Genomic DNA, 26,764 nt, shown 5'->3' with positions numbered 1-26,764 from the left:
TTTGTATGCTCCTGATCTGGGTGAAATTTCTTTCTCCCCCCACCCAGTGAAGCCAGTCCAACATTTGGGTCTACAGTGACTTTTTTCAAGGGCCAGAAAAGGTCACTCTGGTATTGGTGCCATTAATGCCTCTGGATGCAGAGAGTTCTGGAATAACTTCAGAGAAGCGCATAATTAAGGACTCTGCTTAGCAGCAGTCTGAAATCATTGTTTTAAAAAACCTAACTCTCCACATGTTAGCACAGGCTACTTTTTATTGGAGTTGCTAATCTTTCTCTTAAAGCCATTTTTTTTTGAGTGCAAGTGTGAACCAGGCCATGGCCACCCCAGAATTCCTGCCACCTGGAGGTATGCCACATACCCTTTGCTGATTAAACAAGTAAGCTCTCTGTGGGCAGGGAATGTGTCTGTTAATTGTATTGTACTTTCCTAAGCGCTTAGTACAGTGTTCTGCACACAGTAAGCGTTCAATAAATGCGATTGAATGAATGAACACATCTGCCAGCTCCATCCCTGACATTACATCCAATCACCGACTTCCCCACCAGCTTTTTCCTTCTTGCTCACTCCTCTTCCCAGGAAATTTCCTGCCCTTTTTCTTGTCCCCAAACTGGGCCCTCACCTCCTCTGTTTCCCCACCCCCAGTATTTTTCTTTTCTTTTTCTCTTTTCAAACAAACCATAGCAAAGCCAGCTGCCAAATGCCTGTGTTCTAACCTCGGCCAGCCTCCCCGTCCCGCTTATGGCCAGTTCCCCAGTTCAGCACCGGCTGTGTGCGTGGGGACAGAGACAGAGCAGGGCAGGAGAGGAGCCACAGCGTGAGCTGCAGTTGCCATCACGCCGTGCCTCCCTCCCTCTCTCTCCCCCACCAACCTTGTCTCTCACATTCCCGGAGAAGCAGCATGACGGCGTGGTTGGGAAGCAGCATGGCGTAGTGGACAGAGCACGGCCCTGAGAGTCAGAAGGTCATGGGTTCTAATCCGGATCCACTTCTTGTCTGCCGCGTGACCTTGGGCAAGTCTCTTCACTTCTCTGGGCCTCAGTTACCTCATCTGTAAAATGCGGATTAAAACTGGGAGCCCCAGGTGGAAGAGTGACTGTGTCCAACCTAATTACCTTGTATCCTAGCTCTTAGAACAGTGACTGGCACATAGTAAGCGCTTAACAAGTGCCATAATCATTATTATCATTCCCAACTTGACAGTGTCCACCAGGGCTGAGGCGAGGAGGTGAGGGGAAGAGGAAAAGGAACGGGAGGGGCGATGAGATGGTGATACCTGCAGTGGCTATCCCTGTACGTCAAACAAAAAAACAAAAACTCCTGGGACATGGGAGGCAGAGGAGGAGGAGACTGAGTTCAGGCGGCCCAGAGAGCTGGAAAACTACCAAGAACAGGGTTGGGAAGGAGGAGGGAGGAGACTGGGGGAGACATATATGTGTAAGACTCGGGGGCACTCCGCTGGCAATCAGGGCTTGTTCTGAAGCAGAACTGACACATTACATGTAAGTCTATGAGAAAACCTATCCTGCCCCCCACCTTACAATACACCCATTCACAAGTCAGACACGTCTGTGGGACCCAAACCTGGCCGTATCGCGGGCTACTCTTGTATTCTCGATTCAATTCTCGGTTCTGACCGCGTGACTTCCAGGCTTTGCTTTTTGCCACAGCCAAATCAATCGATCATTTTTATTGAGCATTTACTCTATGCCGAGCACCGTACTAAGCGCTTGGGAGTCTACAGTACAACAATATAACAGAGTTGGCAGACATGTTCCCTGTCCACAACGAGCTTACGGACTAGAAGGGGAGACACATTAATATAAATAAGTAAATTACGGCCGTATACATAAGTGCCGTGTGCCTGAGGGGGAGGGGTAAATAAAGGGAGCAGATCAGGGTGACGCAGAAGGGAGTGGGAGAAGAGGAATGAGAGCAGAAGCAGTCCACATGCCAAACCGGACTGAAGCGAAGAGTCTTCCTCCTACTGGGGGGGTGGGGGGGAACTGAGACCTTGTTTGCGAGGCCAGCTCTCTTATTTTGTCTTCAGAATGACACTCTCTCTCATGAGGTATTGGAAAATTGCCTGGAAGATCCAGAAGGCATAAAACAAAGACTGAAGGTGACCTAAACATTGATTTTCATATGAGCTCTGCTTTATTAGGTCTGTCCCATTTCCTGAGCTAATAAATAGGACCAAGTCATGCATGGAATGCACTTTGCAGTTGTTGAAAAAGCGAGATGCTACAATCCCATTTTTCAATTGCTACTGCAACTTTTCCCCACAGACTTAGCCATAAAAGCTGTGGCTTCTGGGGATGTCGCATCTTCTCAGGAACAGTATATGGTCCTTAGCAGTGGACATTTTTGAAATTTTGAAATGCCTATTATTTTGCTCCGATCCCAATATATGTGGTTGATGGCAAATGATGTTACAATTTGATGACCGTTTAATATCTCTAAACTGAGCATTTTGCTAATGCGGATTTTCACGATCATTTATATGGGCACAGTGCCTCTCGTTGAAGATGTCATAGCACTTGGCAGTCCGGATCATTACCTTTTACAGTGTTCAAAAAGTGAATGGAAAAATTGGATACTGACCAGGAAAGGGAAGTTTCCTCCCAGCTCCCCTTAGAGATGGAAGGAGGAAGGGCGTTGTGGGGAATGAAGGTGATTATTGCTGGAAACAACTGAGGAAATAATAATAATAATGGTATTTGTTAAGCGCTTACTATGTGCAAAGCACCGTTCTAAGCGCTGGGGGGCTACAAGGTGACCAAGTTGTCCCACATGGGGCTCACAGTCTTCATCCCCATTTTACAGATGAGGTAACCGAAGCCCAGAGAAGTTAAGTGACTTGCCCAAAGTCACACAGCTGACAAGTGGCGGAGCCGGGATTCAAACCCACATCTTCTGACTCCCAAGCCCGTGCTCTTTCCACTGAGCCACGCTGCTTCTCTAATAAAAAAATGTGAAAACTAAGTGTGGTTTATGACGTCATTAGATACCTAGAAGAGGAATTGCCCAAAGCAGAGGTAATTCGATGGCCAATATGGCCAAGAAAAAAAAAATCAAAGAAAAAACTTAATTATATATCTGACCTCCATTCTTCTTGTACTACTTCACTGATTAAATGTGGCCTTCCTTCATCCTTGGGTAAGTGTGGATTAGACAGTTTGCAAGGATTTATTAATTAGGTGGTCATGCTTGATAGCACTGATTACTCCCTCTGACATTTGCTCAGTGGAATTAGGGATGAAGCGCCATATAATTTAGTTACATTTCTTCACAGGGCAACAGAGGAAGTTTGGTATCCCTCTAGACTGTAGACTCCTGTGGGCAAGGAACCTGTCTACCAACTCTGCTTTACTAAGCTGTTAGTCAGTGCTCTGCACTCAGTAAGTGCTCAGTCAGTACCACCGACTGGGGAAGCCTTCAAACCGACTGGTAGGAAAGCATGCGTGATATTTCCCAGCACTTAGTACCGCACTGTGCCTACAGAAATCACCTCTGTTATCGTTCTGATATTACGTTATGTTATCTCTACTACTAGGTGTGGGCAGAATTGTTTGGTCCTTTGAATTCGGACCCCGGTTCGGTTTGTGTAAAATCAGTGACTTAGGAGCAAAGGATTATGCGTAGGAATTGGAGGGCAAAGCTGCCGTTGAGATGATCTCTGGAAGGCCAGTAAGACTAAAGCAGGGAAGAGAGGGTCTCAAGCGAGGGATAGAATGGAAATCGACATCAGCCCCCTAAAGCATAAATGACTCTTACTTATTTGGAGGTTGGTGTCCCAGGTTATGAATCAGTCAATCGTATATATTAATTATAATGATAATAATAACTATTGTAGTATTTGTGAAGCGTTTACTATGTGCCAAGCACTGTTCTAAACGCTGGGGTAGATACAAGGTCATCAGGTTGTCCCATGTGGGGCTCGCAGTCTTTATCCCCATTTTACAGATGAGGTAACTGAAGCACAGAGAAGTTAAGTGGCCTGCCCAAGGTCCCACAGCGAGCCGGGATTAGAACCCACGTCCTCTGACTCCCCAGCCCGGGATCTTGCCACTAAGCCACGCTGCTTCTCATGCGAGCACTTACAAGGAGCTTACAGTCTAGAGGGGGAGACAGACTAATACAAGAGAAAAAATGACAGATATGTACGTCAGAAAAATGACAGATATGTACACGTAAGAAAAAATGACAGATGTGTGCATAAGTGCTGTGTGACTGAGGGTGGAGTGAATGCCGAGTGTTCAAAAGGTACAGATCCATCTGCAATCCGGGTTATAAATTATTCAGGCCCCCTTGGAGGTGGCGGTTGGACCAGGTGACCTCTGGAGCTCCCTTCCAGCACTGTGATTTTCCTCCTCCCTCCTGCTGGGTGCCCTTTGGCCATCACACTTCATTAGCATTCCCGCCCGAGGATGGGGAGGAGGTGGAAGAGGAGGTGAGATGTAAGTTAGAACTTATGACTACAACTAGCAGCTCCAGTAAAAGATTTGGTGGGGAAGATGTTGGATAATACCCCCTTCTTTCACTCGTTCCCCATGCCTCCTATGTGCACGCACGCATACGAAACAGGCTTCCGACATCATAGCTTGTGGCGTTCGCAGGGGCTCGCGTTGTCCATCCAACTTTCCATAGTTCTGTAGCACTAGAGTGAAAATAATTGTTATGGCAGACCTGATTATTGTGTTGCCTTGGCATTTTGAAAAAGGAATTTTATTCCAACCCTCAGCATATCTATCAAAATATATATAGATGTAGATATAGGTGTGTTTCACTTATTTATGAATGATTTGTATATTATGTGCTCAGCTAATTCTTCCCAAAGTAGTATTTGTACTACTTCTTGCTCTATCCTTCTTCATCCCACTCCAGCTCTTTGTAAATCATTTTTTGCGTGTTTCCCTCTTGAGATCATAAACTCCCTGAGGGCAGGGAATGTGCGTATTGGTCTTTTTGTGCTCTCCTCAGTGTTCAGTACAGTGCGTAGCATTCAGTAACAACCATCTATTGCTTAATTTCTTTTTTTATGTTCTAAGCGCTGGGCTAGGTACAAGTTAATTAAGTCTAACACAGTCTGTGTCCCACACAAGGCTCACATTTTAAATAGGAGGGAGAATAGATATTAAGTCCCCATTTTAGGGTTGAGGAAACTGAGGCCCAGAGAAGTTAAATGACTCGCCCAAGGTGACACGGCAAGCAGTTGGCAGTCGGGGTCAGAACCCAGGTCCTCCAACTCCCAGGCCCACGCTCTCTCCACTAGGCCACACTGCTTCTCTTTCTTGTTTCTTTTTGTATAATCGATCAGTGTACTCTTAGGTAGTGGCATTTATTGAGCGCTTACTGTGTGTGCGTGTGTGTAGAGCACTTTACTAAGCCCTTGGAAGACAACAAGTTTCCCTTCCACGTGAGCTTACTTCCTAGAATTCTCTTACAGTGGCTAGCTCTCTACTGTCAATATGGATATTTGGTTGTACGTATAATGTCTCTGATGCTGGCTGATGCATTCACTCAGTTTTCTTTAGGCTTGTCATCAGCCTGTAAACCTTGGCTGAGGCGGCTAAGCAGTTTACAGTAATTCGCGTGTCTTCTTGGGGCACAGTCGTCTGTGTACGGCAATTCCAGAATAACTGTCTGGAGAACTCTGGATGATGTTTGAAGCCAGTCGAGTTGGGAGAGTTTCCTAGAGGAGCGGAAAATTATTCTAACCCCCCGCTTTCCAGTGTCCAGTGTCCAGTGCCTGAGCAGAACCGGACCCCGCGTCCACCCCTGCTTACGGCTTTGGCGACGGGGCGGGAGCCTGACAGGGCTCCCCCAGCCCTGACCCGCTCAGCCGTGCCCAGGTGAAGAAGTCTCGGGATCTCAATGAGCTTTTCAGAGCAACCGAATTGATTAAGCCGTTTCACAGTCCATTTGTTATATTTTACTTCCCCAAGTGCTTAGTACAGCGCTCTGCACCCCGTGAGCGCTCAGTAAATACGACTGAGTGACTGACTGGTGGCATCACATGTTTCGAAGGCCTCAGACAACTGTAGCGATATTCCTTGGTGTCGCTCCCCGGTGGTGACCGTCCCCAAAGATGAGGTCCACTTTTGTGGCACCCTGTCATCTGAAGTGACACCGTGATTCTAGCAATAGAAATTGCACATCAACTCTCCGTCTGGCACCATTTAGGGTGTGTTGAGATGCATCCCCGCTGAGCTCTTTGGTGGTATGTAAATCTAATGAATAAATAAAGAAGAAAATCCATATTGGGGCAGGGCGTAAATTACCGCCAGGCCGGGGAAAACACAAAGGGCTGGAGCGATCAACCCGGGAGTATCTAGTACAGTACTGGGCTCCTGCAGGTGATCCCAAATCCTGAAAATGCCGAGAAGAAGGTGAGAAGGATGGCAAAGGGCCTCTCAAGCCGAAATCACTAGAGAGGATAAAGGACTAAGAAAAAGAACAGTGTTGATGAAACCGAGAGGAGCAGAAACTCACCAAGGGAGCTGAAGAGAAACTTCTTTACACAAAGGGTAATTAAAGCATAGAGCAGATTCCCAACGCCAAGCATGAGCGTATTCAAGTCAGAATTATCCAGACAAAGAAAGAAATTGTCGCAGGGGATGTGTTGGACAGCTAGGGAGGTAGATCTAGCTGGACTCCCCGGATCATCCACTGTCCTCCTTATCATCTTCCTTGTGAAACGATCATTGTAACTGCTCTGCTAATTAAAGCAAGTACGTGATTATACACCTTCAGAAACCAAAAGTTTATTGGGAAGAAATTACAGAGCAGGAATTCTTGGAACCTAAAATTACTGTCTGCAGTGATTAAAGACAAAAGACATTGAGCAGAAGACTTGGGGAGGGGGAGAATATTCCTCCTCACCTGGAATTGTGGATCCCACACCACTGATGGATGCTCTTTGTACTTAGAAATGCCTTTAGAATCAATCCCAATTTGATCTCAGGGCTTTGGTTTCAATGCCAAACTTCAAGGCTCTGGGTTGAGTTTTATCAACAGAATCAAGAGTCGCCATTTCAGAAATTCTTAATCCTCATCCACCTTAACAGCTTTGAATATAGCTAAAGCGGTCTCCTCTCTCCAACCTCTCCATCTCACTTCATTCTCAGCCGGCCTACAGACTTGATCCCCGGTGTCAGGAGACTTCCGGGAGGTCTAAACGGTCTAGAGGATTTCCGAAGCCGGTCCCTTGGGGTGACCGTGGTGTCCTCGACATCTTACTGTCACCGGGGGACCGACAAAAGGCTTCATCTTACAAATCAGAAGGGAGTCAAGACGGGAAGGGTGAGGTCTTGTTTTCAGGAAAAATGGGGAAAGATTTCAAAGATAAACGTTTGCTTGGATATGGTTAAAGCTCTGCTTAAAATGCCTGTGTTTTCACCAGTTCTCCTCCTAATCCCCCTGGTGCAGTTTCTGTGAAGGGAAATGAATAATTCATGGTCAGAATGCCTCACTGGGCCTAATCACCACTTTAATTGGAGGTTTAGATCAGAGGCGGCTAATAGCTCCTACAGCGGGGACTCCATGTATTGTTGACAGTGAGCTCGCTGAGTACCTTATCGTTGGCCTGTTTCAATTCTCCCAGGACACTACCACATAGAACAGCATCAAGGTCCCCAGATACCCAGGGACACAGACCGTAGGGCCAATTAAATTTATCTGGGAAGAGCTGACAACTTTCTTAAACAGAGGAGAACTGTTGGAAGAATAATAGTGTCACTTCTGCTGCTGGAGTTGACACCAGGTGGGCAGGCTGCCAGCATTTCTTAACATTCATGAGCTGGTGAACGGGCTGGAGAGGAAGAGAGAAGTTAGTGCCGTCCCCCAGTTGTAGAACTGAATTTTCCAAGTGAAGGGATGGGGGTAGGAAGAAGGTAGAGGGGAGGGAGAGAATTGAGGCTGGTTTATGTTCAACATCTGCTTGAGGTCTGAACGGTTTGTTACCAGTGTGAACTTTATTTTAAAATATCACAGGGCTTGTGAAACTTAAAGTCATTATCTTTGCCTGGAGATTTTAATTATATTGTTGCATTTGTGACGCTATAATTAAGATTCTGTCAGCACTTTCATTATAGAGCTCGATTTTCAATGGTTTTAACTTTTGCTTTGGGGGATGGAAGAACCCCTTTTCCGAGCGGTGCGGAAGATAAGTCTCTCCTGGAATTTAATGTTTGTGTCCTCACCCCCCGCCCCCCAATTTTTATTTTTTTTTTAATAAATGGGATGGGGTGATGGAGAGCAGGAGACAATGAGTGCCGCTGGTGGGGACCGGAGGGGGAAGAAGGGTGGCTTTGGGGAAGCAGGAGAGGAGCACCGGGAAGGTGAGGCAAGAGGTGAGGATGGTGTATGGGGAAGGGTGGGAGTGAGGAGAATATTGGCTGTTAATGAGGAAGACCCAAATTATATAGATAATGACACAAGAGATTCGCTTGTAAACAGGATTGTGAGCTCCTGCTGTGGCTGAATCACATATAAATGCCTTGGAGCAGCAGTTCATAGAGTGTGCTTTATTTCCCCATAGAATGTGCATTTCCCCTCTGTCAGCCTTTGAGATGAAAATGAAAGATGAATGGATGGACTGGTGTAATGGCGATAGGAAACTGATGGAGGACCAGGGAACCTTTGGCTCATTGGATTTTTGATTCATATCCGGTTTAGGCCAGAAGGTCACGTTGTTAAAATCATCAAGCCTGATTAATCCTTGCAGTGTGAAAATCCAAGCAACCAGCCTCAGATCCTCCTGTGGGGCCCCTGTTAACTGGCTAATAGCCCATCGCATCAACCCTGGGGAAGGGATTTCTTGGTGCTCTTTGCTCCCTCGGAGGCAGGGGATTCCCAAGAATTCCCTACTGCTGTGGGGAAGACTCTAGATAGACCAAACTCCGAGAGCAGGGATGCATCGAAAGGAGCCCCCTGGAGAGGCAGGAAATGTTGCCAGTCAGTCAGTAGTATTTATTGGGCACTGGCTGTGTTCAAGGCACTCTACTAAATGCTTGGGGGAGTGCAATAGAGTTGGTAGACATGATCGCTGCCCTCAAGGAGCTTACAGTCCAGCAGGGAGTCAGAAATAAAAATAAATTACAGGTAGTAGGAATCAGTATAAATACCTACCTACAGAAATGCCAGGGACTTGTGAGCACTTAAGCAGTTAAGTGGCCTATATCTACCCCAGAGCTTAGAACAGTGCCTACCACATAGTAAGCACTTAACAAGTACCATTAAAAAAAAAGACTTTGAAGTTGGAAAGAGCTAGATGTGTTAGGAGCCAGAGTTCCACGCAGGAAGGAGGGCAGGAACATACATTCATTCATTCATTCATTTGGATTTATTGAGCACATACTGTGTGCAGAGCACTGTACTAAACACTTGGAAAGTGCAATTGGGCAACAGATAGAGACAATCCCTACCCGACAACAGGCTCACAGTCTAGAAGGGGGACACAGACAACAAAACAAGCGGACAGGCATCGATAGCCTCGAAATAGATCAATAGAATTATAGATGTATACACATCATTAAGAAAATAAATAGAATAATAAATATGTACAAATATATACAAGTGCTGTAGGGTGGGGGAAAGGAATAGAGCGAGTGGTGTAGAGTAGAACAAGTCGGTAGAAGGAGACAAGAATGAGGCCCGGTGAGTAGATTAAATTGAGCAGAATGAAGAGTACCAGCTGGGGTGTAGCAGGAGAAAGAGTGAGTAAGTAGGAGGGAGAATGCTGATCGAGGGCCTTGTAGACAACAGTCAGGAGTTTCTGCTTGACGTGGAGTAGAACGGGCAACTCTTGGTATTACCCACCCCAAAAGATAATAACAATAATGTTGGTATTTGTTAAGCGCTTACTATGTGCAAAGCACTGTTCTAAGCGCTGGGGTCGATACAGGGCGATCAGGTTGTCCCACGTGAGGCTCGCCGTCTTAATCCCCATTTTACAGATGAGGTAACTGAGGCCCAGAGAAGTTGTGACTTGCCCAAAGTCACACAGCCGACAGGTGGCTGAGGCGGGATTAGAACCCATGACCTCTGACTCCTAAACCCGTGCTCTTTCCACTGAGCCACGCTCCTTCTAAAGATGATTCCTAGCACCCAGTACAGTGCTTGATGTAAAATAACCGCTCATTAACTACCATCGATCGATTCACTGATGCATAGTTTATCCCCCATCTTGGCTTCTTGCGCTTGTTCTCCACAATTCAGCAATAGATAATGTGCCTTATCCGTACTTAACTATAAGCTCTTAAGAAGGCAGGACGAAGAAAAGCTTCTGCTCTCTAAGAAGTAGATGGCTGACTCGTAAGTAAAATTCAGTGTAACGATTAGCAGCCTCGCAGTGAAATCATCATCTTCTGTGTGATCACTTGGCTTTATACCTGGAACTCTTTTCCTTTGGCAGATCCCTTCTTTTCATCGCATCTGTCCCATTCCAGAATGTTATAAATCAATTTCCAATCTTTTGAAGGTCCTTCAATAATCAGGCTAATAATTCCTCACAGCTAGTAGCTCCTGCCTCTTTCCACCAGGAAGCTTCAGCCTTACTGACCCAATCAAAATGAGCATGTTACTATTACCGCTGACCTGGCCAGGTAACGGGACTATCCCTCTTGGTGACCGTTGCCAAAGGGACACCAGGATCATGGCTTACGACAGATCGTCTTTAGAAGCAGCGTGGTGTAGTGGATAGAGCACGGGCCCGGGAGTCAGAAGGTCATGGGTTCTAATCCCGGCTCCGCCATTTGTCTGCTGTGTGACCTTGGGCAAATCATAATGTTGGTATTTGTTAAGCGCTTACTATGTGCAGAGCACTGTTCTAAGCGCTGGGGTAGACACAGGGGAATCGGGTTGTCCCACGTGGGGCTCACAGTCTTAATCCCCATTTTACAGATGAGGTCACTGAGGCACAGAGAAGTGAAGTGACTTGCCCACAGTCACACAGCTGACAAGTGGCGGAGCTGGGATTCGAACTCATGACCTCTGACTCCAAAGCCCGTGCTTTTTCCACTGAGCCACGCTGCTTCTCTTCTCGGGGCTCAGTTCTCTGGGCCTCAGTTACCTCATCTGTAAAATGGGATTGAGACTGAGCCCCACGTGGGACAAGGGACTGCGTCCAACTCGATTTGTTTTTATCCACCCCACTGCTTAGTACAGTGCCTGGCATATAGGAAGCGCTCAACAAATACCATGATTGTTACTAAAGCACCCCACTGGCCCCACATGCCAGGGTGTACCATTCCAGGATAATCCGGGAGACACACGCACCTTCACAGCAAAGGCCTGTGCCTTTTAAAGCCAAAGAAATCCAAACTCCCCAGTGCTTCCCAGACTCCTCCCCTTCATTTTCAGTCCAACAAAGAATCTTTCAGGGTGAGCAAGTTCCTCCTTTCTTTTGCTGAAAGTATGTGGGAACATCTCTCTTCAGGTAATCTCTACTCAAAGGAACTTCCTCCAGGAATCTCAAAGGAAGTTCCTCCAGGAATCTCGAAAGAAGCAGCGTGGCTCAGTGGAAAGAGCCTGGGCTTCGGAGTCAGAGGTCATGGGTTCGACTGCCGGCTCTGCCACTTGTCAGCTGTGTGACTGTGGGCGAGTCACTTAACTTCTCTGTGCCTCAGTTACCTCATCTGTAAAATGGGGATTAACTGTGAGCCTCACGTGGGACAACCTGATTACCCTGTATCTACCCCAGCGCTTAGAACAGTGCTGTGCACATAGTAAGCGCTTAACAAATACCAACATTATCATTATTATTATTAAAAGAAAATTCCTCTCCTGATGATGTAAACAGTACTGATTCCTCTCCTTTTGTTAATGATATGCAGGAACATTTTTCCCTAAGAGATCTTTGTTTGGTTGCTAGTATGCATGAACTGCACTAAGAGCACTGTACTAGAGCAGTATACTAAGCGCTTGGGAGAGTACAATGCGACGGAGTTGGTAGACACGTTCCCTGCCCATAGAATAACTGTTTTAAAGTATATGTAATGATCTTTAATAGAGGAGGATGACGAGCTGTTATCCATCCTCATTAAAGACAAAACAAGGAGAAATAGGCTTCATTCATTCATTCATTCAATCGTATTTACTGAGCGCTTTCTGTGTGCAAAGCACTGTACTGAGCGCTTTGGAGAGTACAGTACAATAACAAACAGACACATTCCCTACCCACAACGAACTCACAGTCTAGAGGGGGAGTTTAGCAAGGTGAGTTTAGCTTATGGGTTAGTAACTGTTTGTTCAGTCTGGGGCCGATTGCTTAGCACTAGGTGAAGGTATATCTTGTTTTACCCAGGACACGCTCAGATTTTTGGAGGCTGACCCTAGCACTTTTCAGAAAATGGATATAATATTTCCAAACCGGGATACTTTTAGCTACATGATAATAATAATAATGTTGGTATTTGTTAAGCGCTTACTATGTGCCGAGCACTGTTCTAAGCGCTGGGGTAGATACAGGGTTGTCCCACGTGAGGCTCACAGTCTTAATCCCCATTTTACAGACGAGGGAACTGAGGCCCAGAGAAGTGAAGTGACTTGCCCACAGTCACCCAGCTGACAAGTGGCAGAGTCGGGATTCGAACCCTTGACCTCTGACTCCCAAGCCATTGCACCGCCTCCACCACCCAAACTGTTCTGGCTCACATTAAAGACTCAAACTAAGGCATCTTTGCTGGAGAGTGACATTCTTTGACCTGATACTTTGGCTCTCTAAAACTTACTCTTGTTCACTGAGGAAACGGAAAGGCCTCATCACCGTATTTATTTTGAGAGGTTTAAAAGAGCATGTGCCAACTAGTTTGTTTCTTCACTTTTTTCTCTCACTTCTCTCTTCAAACTCTCTTCTTTACCTCACAACAGTGGGTGCTCATCCATTTGAAGTGGCTTTGCTGATGTGCCTAAACCTTACAGTGCATTATTCATTTAACTATTCATTTTCATGAGCTATGACTTTTGGTTATTTGCCGATGATTCGGTCAGTCCTTACTTTTGTAACCAGCGGCACCATCATTCCTCAGTTTTTACTGCATTTTCCATGTTTATACAAGAAAATGCTTTATTAAAGGAGGCCGTTAGAACTGTGCAAGCTGGAGGCTTGGGAAATACAAGGTCAGTGAACCATCTTGCAATTTAATAGGCCATTGTTCTTGACAGTGTGTCACATTTCTGTGCCTTTGAAAAATGAAACCTGTAAATGAATGGTATGTTTTGAACTCTGTTTTGCTCTCATCATATTTTATACACAGTGCACTGATGTAAAATATAGCCAGGATAATCCCTCTGATTCTTAAAGTGTTAAGCCACGCCTTCCCAGTCAACTCAGGGTGCCACAGTGGTAATGAACTATTGAAATAATTGTTTCTCTCTTTTCCCACTTTGGGGATGCAAATGCATTTGAGGAGCAGTGTTGATTTTTGGTCTGGTGGGAAGACTATGCGGAAGAACTAAAGAGCTTTGGGGAGCATTCCCCTAAATTCTTTCAAAAAATTACTCTGTAGGTGGGCATCAAAGCTTTCCAGGCGTGAAAGCTTCTGTGTGCATCCGTTCGAGCCCTTCAAATGAGTTTTCCAAAAATGGGCAGCCAAGTGTCATTTTGGGATCATTCCCTTGTCGTATACAATTGTCGTTCACTGTTTAGAAGTCCAAAAGAAGAGCCATAAGAAAGAAACACACACTTTTTTTTTCACCTCTTTACTTCTCAATTTCTCCTTGTAGGTTCTGTGGGAACTCCACTGCCAGGCGTAGAAGTACGCATTGCTTCTGAGAACGTGAAGGAGGATCGTCCTTTAATCATCTATGCCCAAGGAAATGAGAAGGAAACAAAGGTAATGCACAGCCATGAAATCTGCTATCATTGTTTGTTCGGGACAATCTAGTTTCTCTGCTCCCCACATATCTGCGTTCCTAATTTATCCTGGCTGATTTGGGTGTAGAGAATAGTTAGGTTGCAACACCGCCCGTGGCTACAGGAGAAGGAAGAAGCTGATCCAGTAGAGTGAGGGTTGACAGGATGGGCAGTCGCCACAGGAAAGAGAGGCGGAGGCGGCTGGCTGCTGCTGTAGGGAGTAAGGAGAACAAGTAGGGAGAAAGAATCTGAGAAGGTGTGGGGGGAACAGAAGATGGAGAGGAGGAAAAGGGGAGAGAAGTGAGCCAGGCAACAGATAGAAGGGAAGAGGAATGGCTGCCAACGTCTTTCCAAACTCTGTCGGTCAGTGGTGTTTATTGAGTGTTTACTGCGTGCAGAGCACTGTACTAAGGGTTGGGAGGTTTGGGAGGGTTTGGGAACCAGCCTTTGGACCAGTCGGAGAGAGAGCCAACATCCTATCTGTAATCTGGCCAGTGGAGCCACAAAACCATCACGACAGGCCACTTGTTTCCACGGGAGCGGGGCCCCATTATCATCAGGACGCCTGTCCCTTCCCCTCCCCCCATCCCTCACCCTCAACGATCTGGCCACCTAATTCATTAGGAAAATTAACTCCATCCGATCTGAGCTTCCCCAAATCACCCCTCCACCTCTTCCCTCCCCCCTCCTCTCAGCCCCCTCTTCTACTTTCCTATCCTTCCAAGCAGTAGCTTCAGCGGAGAGCTCCTCCCTCCTCTCAAGTGCCACCCCCTCCACATGCACATCAGACCCCATTCCCTCCCACCTTATAAAAACTCTCGCCCTTCTCTCCTCCCTTCCTTAACTTCCATCTTCAACTGCTCACTCTCCAATGACTTCTTCCCCTCCACCATCGAACATGCCCACGACTCCCCCATCCTAAAAAAACCCTCCCTTGATCCCACAGCCCCCTCCAGTTATTGCCCCATCTCCCTCCTACTCTTCTTTTCCAAACTCCTGGAGCGAGTCATCTATACTCGCTGCCTCGAATTCCTCTCCCCAACTCTCTCCTGGACCCCCTCCGATCTGGCTTCCGCCCCCTCCACTCCACTGAAACCGCCCTCTCGAAGGTCACCAATGACCTGCTTCTTGCCAAATCCAATGGCTCCTACTCCGTCCTAATCTTCCTCGGCCTCTCAATTGCCTTTGACACTGTGGACCATCCCCTTCTCCTCAACACGTTACCCAACCTTGGCTTCCCTGACTTCTGTCCTCTCCTGATTCTCCTCTTATCTCTCTGGCCGTTCATTATCAGTCTCCTTCACGGGCTCCTCCCCCTCCCATCCCCTAACTGTAGGGGTTCCTCAAGGGTCAGTTCTTGGTCCCCTTCTGTTCTCCATCTACACTCACTCCCTTGGTGAACTCATTCGCTCCCACGGCTTCAACTATGGGAAATCTATATCTCCTTCCCTGTTCTCTCTCCCTCCCTCCAGGCTCGCATCTCCTCCTGCCTTCAGGACATCTCTACTTGGATGTCTTCTTGCCACCTAAAACTCAACATGTCCAAGAGAGAGCTCCTTATCTTCCTTCCCAAACCCTGTCCTCTCCCTGAATTTCCCGTCACTGTGGACGGCACAACCATCCTTCCCGTCTACAGGCCCGCAAACTTGGTGTCATCCTCGACTCCGCTCTCTCATTCACCTCACATATCCAATCTGTCACCAAAGCCTGCCAGTCTCGCCTTCACAACATCGCCAAGATCCACCCTTTCCTCTCCATCCAAACCGCTAACACGTTAGTACAATCACTCATCGTAGCCCGACTGGATTACTGCATCGGCCTCCTTTCTGACCTCCCAACCTCCTGTCTCTCCCCACTTCAGTCCATACTTAACTCTATTGCCTGGATTATCTCTCTAGAGAAACATTCTGGGCATGTCACCCCCCTCCTTAAAAATTTCTAATGGTTGCTTATCAACCTCCGTATCAAGCAAAAACTCCTCACTATTGGCTTCAAAGCTCTCCATCACCTTGCCCCCTCTTACCTCACCTCCCTTCTCTCCTTCTACATCCCAGCCCGCACACTCTACTCCTCTGCTGCTACCCTTCTCACTGTGCTTCGTTCTCAGCTGTCCCACCGCCGATCCAGGCCCACATCCTACCTCTGGCCTGGAATGCCCTCCCTCCTCAAATCTGCCAATCACATTTGCCCCCTTCAAAGCCTTCCTGAAGGCTCACCTCCTCCAGGAGGCCTTCCCAGACCAACCCCTCCTTTTCCTCAGCTCCCCCTCCCCTCCATGTCACCCTGACTCGCTCCCTTTGCTCTACCCCTCCCTCCCTCCCCCCATAGCACTCACGTATATATGTATATATCTATAATTCTATTAATTTATATTACTGCCTGTTTACTTGTATATGTATATGTCTATAATTCTGTTTATTTGTATTGATGCCTGTTTACTTGTTTTGATGTCTGTCACCCCCCTTCTAGACTGTAAATCCAGTGTGGGCAGGGATTGTGTCTCTCTATTGCTGAATTGCCCTTTCCAAGCACTTAGTACAGTGCTCTGCACACAGTAAGTGCTCAATAAATACGATTGAATGAATGAATCAGTGAAGTGGAACAATTCCTACGGGCTCCGGGCTCCGTTCAGTGGCTCATGAGCACTGGTGTCTCAGCCAAGTCAGGCCAGGTAGCTCACAGGTGCTTATCCCTTGCCACTCTGGCTCTGAGCTAAAGAGCCCTTCTCCTCCCTGGGTCTAAGCAGCTCCTTGGATTGGACCTATTTAGTGTGTAGAGACAGAAATAAAGGGATGCCTGCTCCTCAAACATTATCTCTCCCCACCCAAGCTCTAGTTTGGCCCTTGAGGGGGTCCCCAGTTTGGCTGTGGTCTAATTCTTGAGGTGGCTCTGCTAGAGAAGCTACACTAGGAATCGGCTTACACTAACTAAGGCCATAGTGAAGAGTACTTGCTTGGATTGGAAGAAAATATGGATTGGAAAATGTGTGTGGTTTGGGGGTGGTTTTTTTTAATTAAAGGATTGGCTTGGAGGATAATTTACATTTCAATATTTCAGGAGAGGATGCTGTTTGCTGGGGAAAGTGCCAAAGTTTTATTTTTTTTTTTTAAAAAAAAAAGACTAACTGTGGCCTAGCTTTATTTAGAGAAACTTTATCAGTTATTGTGTAAGGGACATCTGCTCCTTGTTGATTAGCATACTAGATGAGTGACATTTGTTTCTCTTTGATCTAAATCTTTTGTTTCCAATGATTTTCTCTCTTAATAACTAGTGATCATGCAATGTCCCTTAACTGTGTTTGTGCTCAGCATCCCAGAAGAGTGCTACGACAGTCTTGGCTTCATTTGAATTATCCAGTGGTTTATTTATGATTTGGGTGTTTTGTGTCTCTGAAATGGTGGAAATTTGGTCTTTACTGTAATTGGGAAATTGGAGTCGAATGAAATATAGCGTTAATCCCTTGGGATTCTGTGGTCTCCCCCACCCAGGACTAGCCCTTCATTTGCTTAACTTCAGGAGCCGAGCAGAACGCCGAGAAGTGAAACGCTGCATTCGAGCCCCACAGAACCCTTGGTGTTTGAGAACCTCCACTCTGAAGTTGTCTTAGAAATGAAGTTGTCAGGTGGAAAGCCCAGAGAGTGGCTATTTTTCTGATCAGCCTTCTCTTTAATGAACTCTAGGCAGAGGCAGAGTGCCCAGTGATGCTGGTATTTGATGACACCGTTTAAACAGTAATGTTACTAACAGCGAAGGAGACGGTGGGTGATTTATTTAAGTGCCTAGTTCATTAAATAAATAAGAAAGATGTTAATAGCCCCAACAATATAACTTCATATTCTGTGTTTGTCCCATCCGCCAGGTGTTAGTCACCTGATGAGCACTGGGGCTCATATTGTGCACCTGTTCTGCTGAAAACGGCAGTAATGTTGCCAAAGAGAAAGGGGGAAGAAGTGTTTTCAAGGATTCAATTAAAACTAAAATTTAACTACTTCACACCTGCAGTGGCAAGTTGCAGGCTCCGACCGACTATTCTCCTTCAGTCTTTTTTTTTCCGTTTGCCCGTCTTCCTTTAATCGTCTATATCTGCGGAGAGCACTTCACTGAAACATGCTTAAAATAGAAGAGACCTGGCAGCCCCAATCCCCATATCGCCTTGACAATCAGAGGGAAATAAGCCTTGGTCTATTTCCACATGATTAGATGGCTCGGTTGAAAAGAGGACTCCAATTGGCTGGCGAGGGTGGTGTGGGTGCACGAATTGAGTTGCACGAGCTCCCGTGTTTGTAAAAGATCAGGAAATAGAGAAGCAGAAATTCCGAGCGTCATCTCTGCCCATTCAGCATCCTTAAAAAAAATCATTAAAACACAGTAGATTTGAAGCCAACGACAGCTGCATCCAGAATGCCTATAACTCTGTTAAGGGAAAAGCAGCGGAGGGCGGGGGGAGTGGACGGGGTTCCTAAAATACTTCCTCAATGACAGCCATGTTGCCATCTCATCAGGAAGTTAAGGACTGTATGGAAATAAAACTGACTTTAGCTGTTCTCATCTCCAGTAAAGAGATGGCGCTTTAAAGCCCAGAATACCAATCTAGCCGTGAGGATCTACTTTCTGAACCAGGTGTCCAGTGAAAGGGTCTGACCAGGTGTCCAGGGTAAGAGGATGGCTGCATTTAGCTTACGGGCCCCATTTGGCCTTTCCAGTTGTAGAACAGGCTAGCTTCCTCGCTACAGAAAACCCGCATTTGTCAAGAGCTCTGGCCAACGGGGGTGATCGTTGGAGTCATTCCGTTCCGTACTAGGCACTCTGTTGTGTAGTCCTGCGTTTTAGAGCAGAGGCCTCTGAAAGCCTCTCCATCCAAACCGCCACCACGCTGATCCAAGCGCTCATCATCTCCCACCTCAACTGCTGCAACAGCCTCCTCGCTGCCCTCTCCGCATCCTGTCTCTCCTCTCTCCTGTCCATACTTCACCCTGCTGCCCAGATCGTCTTTCTGAAAAATTGTTCGGTCCAAATCTCCCCATTCCTTAAAATTTCCCGTGGTTGCCCATCTACCTCCGTATCAAAGAGAAACTCCAGCAGGCTTTCCCAGACTAAGCCCTTTAATTCCCCAATCCCCCCTTCCCTCTTCCTTGATTATGCACTTGGCTGGGACCTCCTTAAGTACTTTTGATACTCGCCAGCCCCACGACACTTACGTAAATATCCTTATACTCTGCTATTTCCCCTCTCCCTAATCTACCTTAATGACCGTCCCCCCCTGTAATCTGTACACTCTTTGTGGGCAGGGATCATGTCTACCAACTCTGTTGTGCTGTACTTTCTTAAGAACTCAGTTCAGGGATCCGCCCGCAGTAACCACTCAGGAAAAACCACTGATTGATCGATTTCTTGAAATAATAATAATAATGGTATTTTTAAGCATTTACTATGTGCCAGGCACTGTACTAAGCGCCGGGGTGGGTACGAGCAAATCGGATCGGACACAGTCCCGGCACCATTTTAAAGATGAGGTAACTGAGGCACAGAGAAGTGAAGTGACTTGCCCAAGGTCATACAGCAGACAAGCAGAGAATCTTGGGATTCTGCTGCGGAGCCAGGATTAGAACCCATGACCTTCTGACTCCCAGGCCCGTGCTCTAGCCACTATGCCATGCTGCTTCTGCTGCTTGAAATGGAATTTCTTGTTTATTTTGTTTGGTCATCGGTTTACTAGTGTACAAAAGGCAAGTCATTTGCTGCCATTCTTCACTCACATTTAGAAATAGGACAACATTTTAAAAGTATTCTACAATATTCTGAGAAAAGAGACGGTCAAAACTATGAACCTATGAAAAGTGAAAATGTAATAAACTGCAGGAAACAAGTCATTCACGATTTATCTGGACAAATTCCATGAGCTCTGAGAATCAGAACTATTATCTTTTTTAACAGGTAAAATTATTCATTGAGCCATTTGCAGTTAGTTCTCTTTCAGCGAGGAGGTTATGTTCCTGAAAAACCCGGTGTTAAAGAAAACTCATGGTACACAACCATGCCTTCCGACACCCATTGTGTTGTACCCAGATAGATAGGTGTTTTGGGAAGAAGGTTCCTTAATTCTGCCTTTGCATTCTGTCCAAAACAAAGCAAAAACCTGGGTTCTGGCAAAACTGACCGTATAGTCGTTCTTTTTTTTAAAATGGTATTTGTTAAGCACTTACAATGTGCCAGACACTGAACTAAACACTGAGGTGGATACAAGCTGATCAGGTTGGACGCCGTCCATATCTCCCCTGGGGCTCACGGTCATAATCCCCATTTTACAGATGAGATAACCGAGGCCCAGAGAAGTTAAGTGACTTGCCCAAGGTCACAAAGCAGGCAAGTGGCAGAGCCGGGATTAGAACCCAGGTCCTTTTGTCTCTCGGGCCCGTGCTCGATCCACATTCCTTTAGGGTTTTGAAAATTTCCCAATCTTGCCGGAGAGTCTCCTCCTTCTTCCAACTACTTCTGTCGTTGTTCACGTTATTAGCTGTACCGTAGCCGTGGCTCATGGTGAGCTCCAGACTGTGCCAGGCACATGCGAGGTCTCAATCTGACTTTATGGCCTGAGCGTGATCAAACTCCTCAATTAGAATATGCAGATGCGTGATATCAAGGTCAGAATCAAATAAGCACATGAACTGTCAGGGATGCAGTTGAGCCGTTGGACAGGAACAATAATGAAAATGGTATTTGTTAAGTGCTTAGCAGTGTACTAATCGCTGGAGTAGATCCAAGATAATCTAATCAGACCTAGTTCCCTGCCTCACGTGGGGTTCACAGTCGAATTAGGAGAGAGAACAGGTATTATATCTCCATTTTACAAATGAGGGGACTGAGACCCAGAGAAGTGTCTTGCCCAAGGTCACAGAGCAAGCAAGTGGCAGAGCTGGGATTAGAACCCAAGTCTTCTTATTTCCGGGCTTCCGCTCTCTCCTTCAGCCCACGTTGCTTCTCTGTGCAATTGTGCTAATGACCTGCCTGTGATGCCAGGAAGGCCCCTCTAATCCTTTGCTCAAATTCATGTGCATATTGAGGTGAAGTTGCCTTTTCAGACCCGATCCAGCGATACACCTGAGATTTGGACAGTGAAAATAATCCCTGGTAGGGCCAGTAACAACCAGTTCTAAAGTCTTTGGAGCCCAGTTGATCCTATCCAGAATGGGGCAGATGGGTAATATGAAGTGACCTGGGTGTGCTTGGCTGCAGCAGGACTGGATCGGGAAGGTGACCAGTGAATCATAGTAATTATTATTATTGTGGTAATGGCTAAACGTTAACTATGTGCCAAACTTTGTGCTAAACACTGGGGTAGATACAAGCTAGAAAAGCAGCATGGCTAGTGGATAGAGCACGGGCCTGGGAATCAGATGGATCGGAGTTCTGATCCCTGCTCCACCACTTGTCTGCTCTGTCACCTTGGGCAAGTCACTTAACTTCTCTGTGCCTCAGTTACATCATCTGTAAAATGGAGATTAAGACCGTGAGCCCCATGTGGGACAGGGACTGTGTTCAATCTGACAAATTTGTATCCGCCCCAGCGCTCAGAATAGTGCGCGGAACCAAGTAAGTGCTCAACAAGTACCACGGTTATTATTATTATTATTATAAGTTAATCAGACAGTCACTGTCCCACATGGGGGCTCATATTTTAAGAGGGGCAAGTATTTAATCCCCATTTAACAGGTGAGAAAACTGAGGCAAAGGGATGCTGTGTCTTGCCCAAGGTCCCACAGCAGCCAAGTGGCAGAACTGGGATTAGAACTCAGGTCCTCTGACTCCCAGGCCCGGGCTCTCTCCTTTAGATGGAGGCATTGGAATTTGAGAGGAGAATTTGAGAGGAGATCAATGAATCTAAAGGAGATAAAATGGATTTGTGGGTGGGACATAATGAGGAGGGTAGGAGATCAATACAAGAGGAAAGCATATGACACAGAGGAGGCTGGATTTGCAGCGAATCAAGAGTAGGATTCCAGTCCCATTCTGCTTCCGATTGCTTCAGTTGGGTTGGAAAAAGGGAAAATCCCATTTGGGAAGACACCGGTAGGGAAGTCAGGGCACAGAAGCATTTGTCTTCAAGCACTGGGTTGCTTTCTTCCCGTTCAATTTGTTCCTCTCCATTGGCATTTGTGTTCTACCAGGATTTGTTAGTCAAGTGTCCGTTCGAACATATGAGGCTTCAGTCCTGCTATCCCTAGAGCATCAAGCGAGTGCATCCCAAATGTCGTTCAGCATAAGCAACTGAGAGCAAGTGATGTTTTTGATAGGTTGTCAGTCAAGTTAAAGCTCACGTGGTGTCCTAATAAATTTGGGATCTGAAGGGGCCCCAGTGACAAGTCTGTGATCTCTCTGCTGCCTCATTCTTCCATACGAGCCGTTGGCCTCTCCCATCCAATCCGGATGAAGTGTACTTTCCGAGCGCTCCCACGGTAAGCATCCAGTTTGTGAGTAGACAGGCCTTTGAACACTGCTGTTTCAAGTTGAAGACCAAGCTTCTCCCGCAATTTGTTGTTGTATAGCTTCCCCTAGGTCCGCTTGCCTCCCTTCCTCTCCCAGAGAAGTCCCCACGATCATCTTGGCTCCGTGGTCTGGTGCTTTGTGTCTCCTGGGACGCTCCTCCCTCCCTTAGCACAAACAATTGACAGTTGACATGACAAGGTGCTGAAACCGGGTCAGATAATCAATACTATTTCCTGAGCTGTCTCCTAATCTTCTTAGTCGCAAAGCATCCTTACACAGGCAGGAACAAATGGTGACGGTCTTGCTTGGGTTTCGCAGAAATCATTTTATGTCTCCTTTGTGATTACACCGTCGAAAATAAGAGACACACCTTTAAACGTCCTTTTACCAGCCTCTGGTATATTTTTCCATTTTCTCATTCCATCACAAGCAGTGCTGGTGGTCGTTTCTTCTCAGAACAGTTTTGCGTATTGTGGTGGAGAGAAAGTTAGGAGGAGATCTTAAAAGAATCTCTCAAAATCAATATACACAGATGGCAGTGGGGAAAGGGTGTAGGTGTTTGAGTAAGGGGGTGGGGAAGAGTATTTCCATTGTGCTGCGCTATAATTGCTCAGCATTCGGAGGGGAGAATGCTACAACCGTAATTTACAAGGTTGGTTTCTGGCACACCCTGAAGATCAATAACCTACTTAGCAGAAAGTTTACCCTTCAAAAGCAGTCCAAGCTGTTTGGATCCCTTTCTCCTTGTTTTCCCCATCACTTTATTAGTGCCAGATTTCCTTTCAACTGATTATTATTTTATGTATTCTTTAAATTTCTCGTCCAGTGCTCAGAGCAAAGACTTCTACTCTTTACTTCACTTTTCCTTAAGTGCCAAATTGAGACCAGTGATTCGGCATGAGGCCAAAATTAAGAATAACTTCCCTTGTGTCAAGCAATCTGCATCGTTGCCACGAGCCGCTGTTGTTACTGGCATCCTTCTCCCGCTCTTCCTTGGGTACTGGAGTCGCTTTGAAGGCTCCTCTGGACCTCACCTGCTTTTCTCGCCTCTTAATTTGTGAGCCCAGTGTGAGAGAGGGACTCAGTCCGATAATCTGATAATCAGATGAGTATCTTGTACCCACCCCGGTGTTAATCACAGGGCTAGGCACATGGCACGTTATTTTTACGATCCATTTGTCGGGAGTCTACAGGAGGTTATCAGAGAAGATTCCTAGAAAATGCTTCCATATCTTCTCCCCAAGAAGAATCCTTCAGCCGGCAAGATGTCCCAGTCTCCTAAATTTCCAAGATGCTCAGTGTATTCCCTACTCATCCTTAGCCAGGCAGCTTTTTATAAAATATAGAACGCTAAGCTAATGGAAGTTTGTTCCTGGAATTAGGGGATGGAGTTAATGGAGTGTGTATGAGAGTTGCAAATTGAGTCCCTCTTCTCTTAAAAGTGACCCAGCTGTGCCTGCTCAGATCTGAAATGAAAGAATGGATTTCTTGATTCCTCAGAAAAAGATCGTACTCTAGGATTTGTTTGGCTCTCGATGAGCTGAAACCAGTCCCATCGTGCTATATATATTTTGTCGCTCTGGTCAATGGCCTGGTGTGCTGTCAAGAGCAAGCAGTTCCTGTTTGCTCTATTCTCAGGCAGATTCGACGATCTCGGCTAACCAGGTCAATGCCTGTCATGTCCTAGGAGATCCTCCCTACTTTCTCCCACGCTCGTGTTTCAGTTTGTGTCCGAACGCGACTGGGGTTGGAGAAAACGGATATCGAGTCTCTCCTTGGCTCGTCACTGACTATCCCTCTTCTTCCATGGATTTTCTGTGTTGTAGCCAGGAGCCATTCAGCCTTCCCAGTTCCAATCCAGCTTTTCTTTTGTCCCGATTTAGGAAGGCCGATAACCGGCCCATCCTTGTGTGGACTCTGGAGCTTGTGTGCTGGAGGGGGTTAACTTTCCCCTGCATAGAAGATTTGTTTGCTTTGTATGGTATGATGCATATTTCATATGCCGTAGCTTCCCAGCTGGCACGAGCCTGTAAACCTTGTAAGCATATCGTATTGTCTCTTTATTTATTTATTTTTTTTATTTTCTCAAATCTCTCACTTACATGAGAGCCAAACACCAGTCAGTGACAATAGGGGTCTATCAATAGATAAATGGCTTCACAGCTGTATATAATGGCTACACTGTAACCAGGGCTTTGATATGAAATAATTTTCTCATGCTGAGGATGCAAAGAGATCGACACAGGATGTGCGGCTCACAGGGGCTGGCAGCAGGAGGACACTGAAACGCTGGGGTTTTGCTTCTGTCTTTATTTTTTTTCCTTTTAAAAAAATTAATTATCTTCTGTTTATCCATATGCAAGCTGTCATTCTGGACAGCAAACTGCTCTGTTATTGCCATTCCTCCCCGTAGCCACCAGTATCTCCCAACCTCTCCCTTCCCTTTCGTTTTCTTCTCTCCCCCACATGCCACATCCCTCTCTCCCCACCATCTGTTACCTAGTAGTGTGCTACCAACTGCTCCACCTAACAGAGTGTTAAAGTGCAGAAGAAAAGCGAAGGGCCGAAACAAACCGAGACGGAGAACCCAGGAAGGCCCCGACGTTTACCTTTCCCAGAGGTGGGGCCAAGTGGGCAGTGTCTGCTCCGCAAAGACACCTGCTTTTGTGCAGAGAGGAGAGCATCGGACCTTATCATCTGTATTTGATATTGCCATCTCTATGCCAGCGTCGCTTTGGATTGGCGATCAGAAGTCCCGAATTAAGTGCCCGGCTCCTCCGGTACCTTATGCTAAAACCCCTGAGAACAGTTCATCCTCTGTTCCTTTATTTTCCCGTATAAAATTGAGTTTCCTATCTCTAACGACCTTCTTGGAGGATGCCGAGGACACGTTGGAGTCCTTGGAAGGAAGATGCAATCTGTAAATTCAGGGTTGTAGTATAATCTTTCTATAGGGTATTTGTAAGTGCTTACTATGTGTCAAGCACTGTTCTAAGTGCTTGGGGTAGATACAAGATAATCAGGTTGGACACCGCCCCGTCCCACATAAGCCCCAGAGTCTAAGAGGGAGCGAGAAGGATTTAACCCCAGTTCTAGGGGTGATTTATTTATTGTTTAAACCTAAAAATCGGTCAGATTTATAATATTACTACAACCTTATTATAACCCAGGTTATATGAGATGAGATGTACCCATGAGATATTTTACAAAACAATTGAGTAGAAGATGGGTCAGACCAATGGCCCGTAATTCAGTGCGTCGCACCAAGTGGGTGCTCAGTAAATGCTAGTATTATTTCGACACTGTCGTAATGACCGAGGACAGGTGGAGTCGGTCCAAAGACTGGTGGTCACAGTGGAAGATGCAGGAAATATTTTAGGGGAAGGGGGAGCGTGGGGAAGGTGGCAGAACAGATGATTATGATCGGTTAATGGTGGTCTTCGGAAGGCCAAATGACTCGACTTGGATCAGCGTATTTTGGGCACATCGTCAGGAGGGCTAATTCTCTGGAGAAGACACTAATGGTAAGAAAAGTCCAGGGAAAGCGAGGAAGAGGCAGACCGGCAGCTAGATGGATAGAGACCATAATAACAACAAAGGAAGAACCGTTAGAAAGTTTACGGATTATGGCAGAAGACAGGACGTTCTGGAGAAAGTATATCCCCAGGGTCGCTACGGATCGGAAATGACTCTGCGACACGATGATAATAATGGTAGGTCGTAACAGTGAGGGGACATCGTCTGGAGATGATGAGATCTAATGGTTGTTCATGTTGATGTGGGACTAAGGTCAGGGAAGGCGGGGAGTCAGCAGAGTTGATGAGCGAAAGGGCATGGATGCCCTGGGTGTCATTGGGATCATTTAAACTGAAGTCTCCAAAGACCTCAGGAGAAAGAAGGAAGAGTAGGAAAGAGAGCCAACCATCCAAACCAGTCAGAAGTGTTTGTGGGAGTGGGGGTGAGACCCCAGGGAAGTAAGGAGGTAACAGAAGCTTGTACCTGCAAGTGGTGTTAGAGACTAAACATGTCCAAAACTGAAGTCCTTATCTTCCCATCCAAACCCTGTCCTCCCCTTGCCTTTCCCATAACCGTAGACAACACCACTATCCTCCCTGCCTCACAAGCCCGTAACCATGGAGTTGTCCTCAACTTATCTCTCTCATTCCACCCATGTACTCAGTGTCACCAAATCCTGTCCATTCTACTTTCACAACATTCCTAAAATCTGCCCTTTCCTCATGCTGATCCAAGGACTTATCGTATCCCTTCTTGACAACTGCATCTGCCTCCTCACCAACCTCCTGGCCTCTTGTCTCTTGCCACTCCAGTCTATACTTCACTCTGCTGCGTGGATCATTTATCAAAAAAGTGTTCAGTCAATGTCTCCCCACTCCTCAAGAACCTCCAGTGGCTGCCCGTCCA

The 26,764-nt window shown here is 46.4% G+C and overlaps 1 protein-coding gene across 1 annotated transcript in view; it reads left to right on the top strand.

Annotated features, from left to right (window-relative positions):
* The window catches only part of ACSF3 (acyl-CoA synthetase family member 3), a 169,066-nt gene that overhangs the window by 41,868 nt on the left and 100,434 nt on the right, over positions 1 to 26,764 (top strand). Inside the window, exon 6 of the mRNA XM_029075693.2 lies at positions 13,729 to 13,838. Within this exon, the coding sequence (XP_028931526.1) occupies positions 13,729 to 13,838 (110 nt within the window). The remainder of the gene's footprint in view (positions 1 to 13,728; positions 13,839 to 26,764) is intronic.

The sequence above is a fragment of the Ornithorhynchus anatinus genome, chromosome 11 (assembly GCF_004115215.2).
Source record: "Ornithorhynchus anatinus isolate Pmale09 chromosome 11, mOrnAna1.pri.v4, whole genome shotgun sequence".
In the NCBI taxonomy this organism is placed as follows: domain Eukaryota; kingdom Metazoa; phylum Chordata; class Mammalia; order Monotremata; family Ornithorhynchidae; genus Ornithorhynchus; species Ornithorhynchus anatinus.
Note: the sequence above shows the minus strand (reverse complement) of the source record. Positions and strands in the feature narration are given on the sequence as shown.